The sequence below is a fragment of the Rhinopithecus roxellana genome, chromosome 15 (assembly GCF_007565055.1).
Source record: "Rhinopithecus roxellana isolate Shanxi Qingling chromosome 15, ASM756505v1, whole genome shotgun sequence".
Classification (NCBI taxonomy): Eukaryota; Metazoa; Chordata; class Mammalia; order Primates; family Cercopithecidae; genus Rhinopithecus; species Rhinopithecus roxellana.
In genome coordinates, this window is record NC_044563.1 from 68,632,630 (window position 1) to 68,644,821 (window position 12,192).

General features: G+C 39.4%; 1 protein-coding gene across 4 annotated transcripts in view; it reads left to right on the forward strand.

Annotated features, from left to right (window-relative positions):
• LOC115893605 (transforming protein p68/c-ets-1-like) overlaps window positions 1-9,754 on the forward strand; it is a 57,374-nt gene extending 47,620 nt beyond the window's left edge. For 3 of the 4 annotated variants that reach the window (XM_030918419.1, XM_030918420.1, XM_030918418.1), the window contains one exon: window positions 9,387-9,753. In XM_030918419.1, coding sequence (XP_030774279.1) covers window positions 9,387-9,427 — 41 coding nt within the window. In that variant the 3' untranslated portion in view covers window positions 9,428-9,753. Of the gene's footprint in view, window positions 1-9,386 lie in introns of all 4 variants that reach the window. The other variant, XM_030918421.1, reaches the window with a different exon arrangement.
• The last annotated feature ends 2,438 nt before the right edge of the window (window positions 9,755-12,192 follow it).

Consider the following 12,192-nt stretch of genomic DNA (forward strand, 5'->3'; position numbering starts at 1 on the left):
TGGTTACCATTCGTTAAACACCTTCTGTATGCCAAGGATCGCATATATGTGGTCTTTTGCTTTTACAACATTCCTATGAGGGTGATACTATTCCCATTTTACGGATGAGATAAATAAGACTCACCTCCCCAAAGAAGCCTAATTCTGGGAGGCAGATTGGTAATTAAACGTAAATATTCCTCCAAAGTGCATGTTCTTAACCACCATACACATTTTGCCTGCCCAAACATTTGTTCACATCTTCATTGCTGTCGCACCCTTTGTGACAATTGCCCACCTCCAGGATAAGAATAGATAAGATTTCCTAGCTTTCCCACAAAGCAGAGACCCCTACAAATGCCACAGGGATGAAAAAGGGAAAACAAGACACTGTTACCTGGTTTCTTTTGTATCTTCTCTCTGGTTTCTTGGAGTCCAATATTGGTCACTTAAGGGCACGAGGAAGCCTGATAATTTGCAAAGCTCCTCCAGAGAATGCTTTTTCCTTTGTTGGGCGTTCAGTTAGGGTGTAGAGGGTTTGCTTACCTCTTCACCTAAGCATCATACTCCCTTTGTCCCCTTACACTGCCTCCCCTCCCCCCAACCAGCCAGCTCAGTGAGCAGACAGAGTCACTGAGCAAGACTAAACCCTAAGAAGTTTCTGAAAGGTTATACCCTTGAAGCTACCCACAGTGTACATAGCACGTGCTGAAGTTTACACAGACTTCCCAGACCTCTGAATAGAGAGACTAATTGTGGGGAAGCTGCTTTTCAGCACACAGGATGGGCTGTTCCCTGTGGGTTTTACTATCAAAAGGCTTTTAAAAGTGCAGTGTAGCCATTGTTGAATATTTCACAATGAATTAAATACCATTTCTCTCCTCGCAGCTGTTCCATGTGAGTGAGTGTAGAGTGCATTTTTTTTTTCTTTTCCTGGCAGAAGACGTCTGCTGTATAAACCTAAGCACTGGGGTAATGAGATTATTTGTGTGCGAATTCTTTAGGAAAAGCATTTCTTTATTTTAAACTCAATGTGATGCAAGGCTGCTGCTCTGGAGACAGGGAGAGGGAGAGCCTTGGGAAAGAATGGAACTGCAATGTCTTTGAGCAGAACTGGGAGAAGGCAGGGGTGAGGGGCTCAGGGATTAGGCATGCAGCCTCAGTACATTTATCCACATTTCCCTACATTTCCCTAAGGCTGCCTGCATCTCTCAGCCCTACTAACTGGGCTACAGAAGAGGGAAATTCCATATATATATGTATTTTTTTTTTAGTAAACAATTAATCACTTTTCCATCTGCCCTTTCAAAATTCCTTTCTGATCTCACAGGTTTTTAAAGCAATTGAAGAAACAGCTTGCTCTATACCTATTTTTATCTCAAAGAGCTTTTAATATAATTTAAATTGTAAAATATACAAGGAACGGACTTTCTTATGACGTTTAGGGCAGTTTCCACAATTTGGACATACTCAGCTTTAATAGTACCATACCATTAAGTGCTATAACATGTATCCACACATCTTTTGCTTGACTTTTCCTCTTCAGAGTTTTCATTTATTTTTCATAGACATTGAGCTTTAGGTGAGCAGTAAGTTGGAATTAAGTATAAAATTAATTAGGATTAAATACAAGTGTAGACTTAACTCTTCCTAAAATGTCATTAGGGAGTCAGCAGCTGTTTTTTAGATCCAGTGAAGACTAAGAACACAATGAGATTAAATGGAAAAAGAGGGATTTAGATTAGTGAGGGGGAAAATATGACTCTGAAATCCATTATTAGAGTTTATAAATTACCTCCCCTCTCAAATATCTTTCAGGATATTTCAGAAGGAGTATGAGTAATTTTTTAATTATTATCCTTCTGGTTCTATCATGTAAGATAAAATTTTCACAACCTTTTAAGGGAATTTAAGGGAATGTTTTAGGAAATGATCGAGTGGGAAAGAGCAGGCCAGATGTGAAAGGAGAGCCATTGAGTTTGAGAGTAATCTTTTAATTCTGCTGCAGCGAGAGAGGCAAAAAGGAGGCATGAGCTGGGCATGCTGATATGAAAACTCAACCAATAGATTTTTGGGGCTAAGGAGAGAAGGTCTGAAATGTACGTCTGCACCTCCCCCATTGTTACTGGTCACTTATTTTTTTCATTTTCCAAACTTCCCAATGTCTATGTCAGAATGGGCAGGTGGAGAGTGATCATTTTTCACTGTCTTTAACAGAAGGGAAAGTTCTGCTGCAAAGATGGGGGAGAGAATTTATGCTGTTCTGGTAGCTTTGAAATGCATAATCTTTTCCCTCTTCCTGACTGCGAACTAGTACTTTTCTATGTGCATATATATCACATTCAGTTTACTTTGAAAAATAAATTTTTTTTTTTTTTTTTTTTTTGAGGCGGAGTCTCGCTCTGTCGCCCAGGCTGGAGTGCAGTGGCCAGATCTCAGCTCACTGCAAGCTCCGCCTCCTGGGTTTACACCATTCTCCTGCCTCAGCCTCCCGAGTAGCTGGGACTACAGGCGCCCGCCACCTCGCCCGGCTAGTTTTCTTTGTATTTTTAGTAGAGACGGGGTTTCACCGTGTTAGCCAGGATGGTCTCGATCTCCTGACCTCGTGATCCGCCCATCTCGGCCTCCCAAAGTGCTGGGATTACAGGCTTGAGCCACCGCGCCCGGCCTGAAAAATAAATTATTATAAAACATACCTCTTTAAATTTTTTTTTTTATTTTTTTTATTTTTTTTTTTTTATTTATTTATTTTTTTTTTTTTTTTGAGACAGAGTTTCGCTCCTGTCGCCTGGGCTGGAGTGCAATGGCACGAGCTGGGCTCACTGCAACCTCTGCCTCCAGGGTTCAGGCAATTCTCCTGTCTCAGCCTCCCGAGTAGCTGGGATTACAGTTGCTCGCCACCATGCCTGGCTAATTTTTGTATTTTTTTGTAGAGACGGGTTTTCACCATATTAGCCAGGCTGGGCCTGAACTCCTGATTTCAGGTAATCCACCCATCTCGGCCTCCCAAAATGTTGGGATTACAGGTGTGAGCCACCATGCTGGTCCTAAAGAAAATTTATAAATCAAAGAATAATAGGGAGGGAAGGCATTTTGGTGTCATCACTTAACGGTTAATACTTGAAGGGTGTCTTCCATGGGTATTTTTTGTGACTGGTGTTCACCTGAGTCACACACAGATACTTCAGACTTAAAACTGAGCTCACTGCTTTCTCTTGACTCTGTAACCTGTAACTCTGTAGCTAGTGGAGGGGTTGTTGGTGTCTTTAACCTCTCTCTTGTTTTGATGAAGGTCACTATCAGCTACCAATCACCAGGCTAGAGAACTGGTAGTTATTGACTCCCTCTCCCCTGTTTTTTTTTTTTTTTTTTTTTAAATACGGTCACACTTGTGTTGGCCAAGGAAGGATCTTTTTGTTTGTAAGTGGCAGACGCCTGACTCAAACTAGCTTCAGTGTAAGAAAGAATTTCCTGACTTAACAGATGGGAAGTCCAGTAGAAGAGTCAGCCTGGGGGATTCTAGGGAATCCAACAATCTTCTCAAGTCTTTTACCCTTCTCCTCCTCCCTCCTCTCCTCTTCCTGCTCTTCCTCCTCTCTCTTCCCCTTTTCCTTTTCTCTCATTCTAGCTCACGTCTGCTTTGGTGGAAGAAGAGAAGTCCATAGTCATAGACCTCATTAAAGAATTCCTTGTTCCTGATGGTTTTAAATAAAATTCCTGGTCTGTATGCCCATCCCGAAGGCAATGAAAGAAATAATGGGGGTGGGGCACGCTAATTCACCATGTGGGACATTACCACCTTTGTGAATAGGAGGTGTAGGGGTACTGTGATCAGCAGTTCCACCAGAGCTAAAAGAGACAGTTTCCTAAAGGAAAATGGGGGGGTCCTGTACTGGAAAAAGAAGGAAAAGACTAGAGAGAGAAAAGCAGCAGACTGGCCACTATATTTTCATATTCAGTCGCAAGTCCCATTACTTTATTTTCTACATAGCTCTCGTATGGAGCCCTTATTATACTCAATACCTGTGTTCAGACCCCAATTGTGTTCCCATGATACTGGTGAATACCTGTATTGTAGAGATCATTGCACCATACTGCAATCATTGTTTTGTCTTTCCTCTGAGACTATGTACAGCTTGAGGGCAGGGGCTTTGTCCTTGTCATGTTTCTGGTACCTAGTGGAGTGCCTAAATTACCACGGGCACTCAGTTAAGGTCTGCTGGAGAAGCAAACCAGGTTATTAATCTGTCAGGGTCATTGTGGGTACTACCCAAGATTTAAAAATCGGTTAAGAAGTAACAAAAATTAGGCCGGGCGCGGTGGCTCAAGCCTGTAATCCCAGCACTTTGGGAGGCCGAGACGGGCGGATCACGAGGTCAGGAGATCGAGACGATCCTGGCTAACATGGTGAAACCCCGTCTCTACTAAAAATACAAAAAACTAGCCGGGCGACGTGGCGGGCGCCTGTAGTCCCACTTACTAGGAAGGCTGAGGCAGGAGAATGGCGTGAACCCGGGAGGCGGAGCTTGCAGTGAGCTGAGATCTGGCCACTGCACTCCAGCCTGGGCGGCACAGCGAGACTCTGTCTCAAAAAAAAACAACAACAAAAAAAGAAGTAACAAAAATTAAAACAAAACAAAACAAAACACAAATTTTGCAGTAATTTAGAATAACACCCAAAGCTCAGCTCAGAAAACTTTTTGTGTTATGGCTCCTCTCCTTCTAAGGCAAAAGGACTTCATCATTTATTTCTGTATCCTCAATGCCTAGCCTGATACTTGCCACAGAGCAGAGGATTTGATAACTATTTGTATCTTGGTTGTCCAAACTTGTCCCAGCTAGTGGAGGGATGGTTAGTGTCTTGGTCCTCAATTAGATCATGGGTAATTCCAAGTTACTGACTGGTTTAAGGTGTTAGTGACATTAGAGCACCTTTATTTTGTCCCTTATTAATCAACACATATTTATTAAGACCTCGTTCTTCATGAAGCATTGGGGCTATAAAGTGGGGTTCAGTCTTATCCTCAAGGAACATCACGCAACGTGGCTGCCATGCTGAGACAGACACAGCCAAGCAGGCAGAGCTGGTGAGCACCAGGGGAATGGGAATGATGAGAGGGATGGTCCTGTTGAGACTAGAATTATGGAGAGACCCTCCTGAGGCCTCCTAATCACGTGAAACTCAGGGTGAGGGGGTTTGCCTTGAGGAGCACTCATTCATCCAAACTTAGTTGGCAGAATGAGGATAGAGCTCGATTTGGAAAGGGGTTGTTTTACTGGTGTTTGGAAGAGTGGCCACTCCGGCTCTGCTTTATGTATCCTTGAGCGTTGTTATTCTTTCTTCTCTCCCCTGTGTTGATTTTCACCTCCCTCACCCTGGTCTGGCCTCTCTGTGGCCTTCCTGCTGCTTTCAGAGATGAGCTTAGACTCCACACGGGGCTCCCAACCTGAATGAAATATCCCATTCCTGGGGCCGCTGCTCCCTCACTTCATTAGTGCTCCTTGCTGTTTATAAAGCCAGGAGATAATATTTTTAAATTCCATTTGGAGTTTCCCGGGCAGCCTCTCTCTAAGCCACTTAGGAAGTTTAGAAAAGAAGGTCACAGAAATGTTAGACGTTTTTCCACTGAACTTTGGTGAAGCAAATGATCTTAAGACGATGTTCATAGAGCCCAGTAGGCAGGCTTTCCTGGGTGATACGATATTCTCCCTCTTTTATTTGTCTTGCCTTCACCTCCAGAAAACCAACTTCTTTTTTTTAAAAGAATTTATTGAGGTGAGCTTTATTGAGATATAATTCACATACTATACAATTCACCTATTGAAAGTGTACAATTTAAGTTCTTTTTAGTGTATCTACAGTATTGTGTAGCTCTCATCACACTTTAATTTTAGAACATTTTTCTTCTTCTTTTCTTTTTGAGATGGAGTTTCGCTCTTGTTGCCCAGGCCGGAGTACAATGGCAAAATCTCCGCTCACTGCATCCTCTGTCCTCCTCCTGGGTTGAAGTGATTCTCCGGCCTCAGCCTCCCAAGTAGCTGGGATAACAGGTGCCTGTCACCACACCTGGCTAATTTTTTGTGTTTTCAGTAGAGACAAGGTTTCACCATGTTGGTCAGACTGGTCTCCAACTCCTGACCTCAGGTGATCCACCCACCTTGGCTTCCCAAAGTGCTGGGATTACAAGCATGACCCACTGCACCTGGCAACATTTTTATTCTTCTTAACAGAAATCCTATATCCATTAGCAGTCGGTCTTCATTCTTTCTCATTCCTTCTACCTCCCCACCTCAACAGCTACTGGTCTAATTTCTATCTTTGTAAATTTGCCTATTCTGGAATTCTCATAAGTAGAGTGATACAATATGTGATCTTTTGTGACTGGCCACTAAGCATAATGTTTTCAAGTTTCACCGTGTTGTAGCAGGCATCAGTATTTCTTTTTATCACCAAAGTAATATTCCATGATATGGCCATGGCACATTTTATTTATCCATACTTTGATGGCCATTTAGGTGCTTTTCACTTTGTGGTTATTATAAATAAGGCTGCTATTAATGTTAATGTACAAGTTTTTTGTGTGATATGGGTCATATGGTAACTCTATTTGTGGAACTGCCCAACTGTTTTTGAAAGTGGCTGCTTCATTTTACATTCATACTAGCAATGTAAGAGGGTTCCAATTTATCCAATACCCTCATTGTGAATGAGCAGTATTTCATTGTCGTTTTGATTTGCATTTCTTTAATAATTAATGATATTGAGCTTTTCTCATGTGTTTACCGGTCATTCATATACCTTCTTTGGAGAAATGTGTATTAAAATCCTTGGCCCATTTTTAAATTGGGTTGTCTTTTTCTTGTTAAGTTGTAAGAGTTCTTTATATAGTCTGAATACAAGTCCCTTATCAGGCATATAATTTACAAATATATTCTCCCATAAAGTGGGTTATCTTTTTACTTTCTGGACGTTTAGAGTTTGCAGCACCATAGGTTTTTGTTGTGATATAGCCCAATTTATCTATTTTTTCTTTTGTTTCTAGTGCTTTTAGCATTGTACCTAAGAAATTATTGCCCAACACAAGGTTATGAAGATTTAATCCTGTTTTTTTTTTTTCTTATATGAGCTTTATAGCTTTAGTTCTTACATTTATGTCTCTGATCCACTTAGAGTTAACTTTTATGCACAGGAGTCCAGTTTCTTTCTTTTTCATGTGTGTATCTGGTTGCCCCCTATTATGTGTTAAAGGAGTATTCTTTCCTCATTGTCTGTTCATTGTTGTGGACAGAGATTTTTAAATACATATGTCACCTACATTTATGAACTGCCTCCTTAATCTATGGCAAAATAATTATTTGTATTAAGTGGTTCTTCAACACTGCTCACTACAATGCATGAGTATTTTGAGGATATCTGAGTTCAAACCTGGTTTGGGGTGTGTGTGTGTGTATGTGTTTTGACCTGAATACTACTACCACCATTCATTCTTTACTTTTGGCCAGACACTGCCATACATTTTACATACATTACCCCGTTTAAATCTTACCAAAGATTCTGTGAATTATTAACTCCATTTTACAGACAACTAAATTTTTCAGGCAGTGAGCTTTGTGTAGGTGAAATAACTTGCCAAAAGCTACACTGTTTGTGAGTGACAGACTTCAAATTTGAGCTCAGGTGAGCCTGACTCTGTAGCCTAGTATGAAACACTGTACTGGTCCTTGGACATGTTATGTGAAATAATAATAACCAGGAAAAGGCAACATAAAGCAGCCACTATGTGCGCAATTTGTGAAGAATGCAAATCTGAAAATCTAGTTATGCTAAATGGCTATCAATTTCCTCATCTCTAAATAGGAAGGTTAACGCCCCCCTTACCTCCTGAATTACATCAAATATTTAATTTTTAAGTTACTTCTGGGTGTTTGAGTTCTAAGAAGGAAAAAATAAGTCGGTAGACTTTTCTAGGATAATTTCATCTACTTTTATAAATCAATTGTTTAAATCTCATTTAATGCAAGTGTTTCTGCTTAATACCTTATTATTTTTTTTCCCACTTTTCTTGTGTTTTCTTTGGTAAGTTTCAAAGAAAGTCACTAACACTTGTGTGGCAAACATCCCAAATGTACTGAATTTACCATATACCAGACTTTTAAGAAAATGAATATATTCAATTTGAGGAAATAAATACTGTGAATCCAAGGAAAGCGGAAGCACCTCTTATATTGAAGGTATCAATACATATTATTCCTGAGGTCATCTTCTAAGTCCTCTTCCCTATCTCATTACTTCTTCTCCCTTCTTGTAGGTGCTTATTTGGCCTTTGGTGAAGAATTTGGGATATATAGCTTTAAAACAATGGAACATTTCCCAGAAAGTATTGTTTTTGTGTTTGTAATGCTATGTTCTATTTGTCCTGAAGTCTCTATTGGAACATGTCATTACAGAATTCCAATATACACGTATAAGTGGTAAAAAAGCACAATTAGAAATATATGTTCTGTGACCAGCTGCTCTTATTTAGTCGGTTTTCCAGTGTTTTCCTGCTGCAGCTACTAGGAAGATGTGCACCAGACTTTGAATGTTTTGGGTGCAGGAGTTTATTTCATGTCAGTTTCCCTTGCTCCTTAGTTCCCAGGGGAAGGGAGCTGAGTCCTTGCTTTCCTTTCCTTTCCCCTAATACCCAACTGTGGTTTAATTCCTCCTCCAGTTCATCCTTGAACTCAAGCAGATACATCACTTGGGATCCTACTGTATCCACCTCCCAACGACAGCTTTGTTTATTCCCACTCTGAGTGGAGATAAGTAGGAATTAGTGGATTAATAGTCTCTTTATTCACCATGCCATGCTTTCCCTCCCTCTCCCTCTACACATTCTGTGTTAGTGGGAAAATAATATCTCAGGTAAATTATGGTACATAGTGATAAAAGATCTAATTTAGAAAACCAACAAAATGACGACAAAAGACTTGGCAGGAGAAAACCACATTCTAAGGTCTTTGAGTAGTAGGTGAAAGTGATTTTGGACACATGAATGATTTGAAAGAGTTGAGCTAATATGCATCTTCAGATTTTGCACAGCTGACTTGGATCAAAGTTGTGCAAAACATTGGAGAGAATCTCGGAGCCTTGGGCAGATACAGCATACAGTGAGGCTGGGATCCTTTCCCACCTCTTAGGCATTTCTCAGAGGTACTGTGAGGTGATAGTGCTGGAATTATTTTGTGATCTTTCATGCTAGATAACGTAAAGCATCCCTACTACTTTAATCAAAAGAAAGAGGTGATGTGTATTCATATTTATTTCTGAGGTTTGACCCACAAAAAATTTAAAATGACTCAAACTTTGTGAAGGGAGTATGAAATGAATGTCTCCTAATTGCTCTTCCATGGGATCTGATTTGCAGAATTACAAGGCCAGCTTAGCCTGAAGTCATTGCTTAAGTAACCTGCTAACTGGAATGTATTGACATGAACTGTCAACACGGCTGCTCCCTTCAACCAATTCCAAGCTCTTCCTTCTCCTAATGAGAGTCTGTTATCTTGTGTGTCTTGATTTGTCTATTATGCCCCTTAACATTATTCACAATCTCAATTGGATCAGAAAACAGCTTTTTCTAGACCACAGAATGTATGCTATTCTTTAAAATCTTAAGATCTCTGCAATCTGTTTACCCAATGTATTGAATTCTTGTACCCGATATCTCAAGATAATGTTCATTTATGATACATATTTCTTCTTTTCTTACTCTTTGAATAAAGTATATTGATTATATGCGTCTTATATTTTTATTTGATTAATACTATGACATTCACACCTTTATTCATTCCAAATCATTCTTCTCTTTCAACCATGTTTTCCATTTATCTTTGTTGAAACAGTTTTATTTCTGCCTTATAGTTTACTTGGTCTGTCCTTGACAAATTAACAGGTATGATTTTTACGTGCTCAATTCTCAATGGCTGCTTTGTATACATGCCAAGCTGTATCTGGAGGAGACAAATCTATATAAAAATGCAGGTCTCTTTGTCTTTACTTATTATCCTACTTTTCATGTATTTAGAGGTCTTAGATTACTCTTCTTTAAGGCAGCATCCGAGAATGGAGGCACACTGTGGTAAGAGTAATAAAGAACTTACTGCCAACCAGAGTCTAACTTTACAGGTTTTAATCCATTATGATCATTATAAAGTGAGCATTCCACTTTAACAAGTAGGAACCTTGCCAGAACAAAGTGACTGCCAAATGAATGACAGTGTTTGCTCGCTTCATCTCAGGTTGGAGGTTACGAACTCTGACTGATACAATTACTTATTAACTGCATGATCATGGAATCTTCCTCTGTTGCTTTGTGTCTTAATTTCTCTTTCTATCTGGAAGGTGCCCATGAATATTAGAAAGACACAACTTTTCAAAAGTTGAGATTGTGGTGGTAAAATAACAAGGAAAGAGCTGGCCCTAAATGTCATCCTGCAGAGAGATGAAGGTACACAGGATTTATCAGGCAGTGAGTGATTTTTGCCCTAAGACTTGATGTGTCAGGGATGAGACCCACTCATTGACTTTGGTTGTTTTTAAATGTTTGGGATTTGGCAGAGCTCAATATGTATTTTGTCAAGTCCTTTAATTTTTCTTGTTTTCCTATAAATACTCTAGAAGAAAATCTAGGCAATAAATACCATTCGGGCACGGGCAAAGATTCCATGACAAAAACATCAAAAGCAATTCAACAAAAGCAGAAACTGACAAATGGGATCTAATTAAATGAAAGAGCTTCTGGACAGCAAAAGAAACTAGCGTCACAGTGAACAGACAACCTATAGAATGGGAGGAAATTTTTGCACTCTATCCATTTGACAAAGGTCTAATATCCAGAATCTACAAGGAACTTAAAAAATTTACAAGAAAAAAACAAAACAAAGCGAAAAACCCCATTAAAAAGTGGGCAAAGAACATGAATAGACACTTCTCAAAAGAAGACATTTATGTGGCCAACAAACATGTGACATAAAGCTCAACATCACTGATCATTAGATAAACGCAAATCAAAACCACAATGAGATAGTATCTCATGCCGGTCAGAATGATGATTATTAAGAAGTCAAGAAACAACAGATACTGGCAAGGCTGTAGAGAAATAGGAATGCTTTCACACTATTGGTGGAAATGTAAATTAGTTCAACCATTGTGGAAGATAATGTGGCAATTCCTCAAAGATCAAGAACCAGAAATACCATTTGACCCAGCAATACCATTACTGGGTATATACCTACAAGAATATAAGTCATTCTATTATAAAGATAACATGCATGCATATGTTCATTGCAGCACTATTCACAATAGCAAAGGCATGGAGTCAACTCAAATGCCCATCAATGATAGACTGGATAAAGAAAATATGGTACACATACAACATGGAATACTATGCAGCCATAAAAAAGAACAAGATCATGTCCTTTGTAGGGACATGGATGGAACTGGAAGCCATTATCCTCAGCAAACTAACACAGGAACAGAAAACCAAATACTGTCTATTCTCACTTATAAGTGGGAGATGAAAAATGAGAACACATGGACACAGAGAGAGGAACAACACACTGGGGCCTGTTGGAGGGATAGGGGGAGAGAGAAAATCAGGATAAATAGCTAATATATGCAGGGCTTAATACCTAGGTGATGGGCTGATAGGTGTAGCAAACCACCCATGGCACATGTTTATGTGTGTAACAAACCTGCATGTCTTGCACATGTATCTGGACCTTAAAATAAAATAAAATAAAATAAAATAAAATATTTTTAAAAAGGAAAAAATTTTCTTGTTTTCATTGCTAATTTTGAGGTCTATGAGCATTTCAAGGAAAACTTAAATTGTATATGGGATTTTTTTATAGTCTAGTCATCTACTCATCTGTATGGGACATCCAAGAAGACTAGGGAGTCTTCCTAAAAACTCTTGGAAGGAAAGGTTTGTATGGTCTGAAGATTAAATGAGCTAGAAACCTCAAAGACTAGTTTGAAAAGTTAAGCTCTAGAACTATTAAGCAGAGTTAGAAAATAGCTGGCCTGGTCTCCCTCCATGTTTATTATTTAAAAAATTGTATCTAAAAAGTGCATGTGTAAACGTATGTGCATGTGTATGAGATCTGACGATTTCAAACAAAGATAAACCATGTCATAAAATAATAATGCCCTTTACTATGCACAAAGGCCAT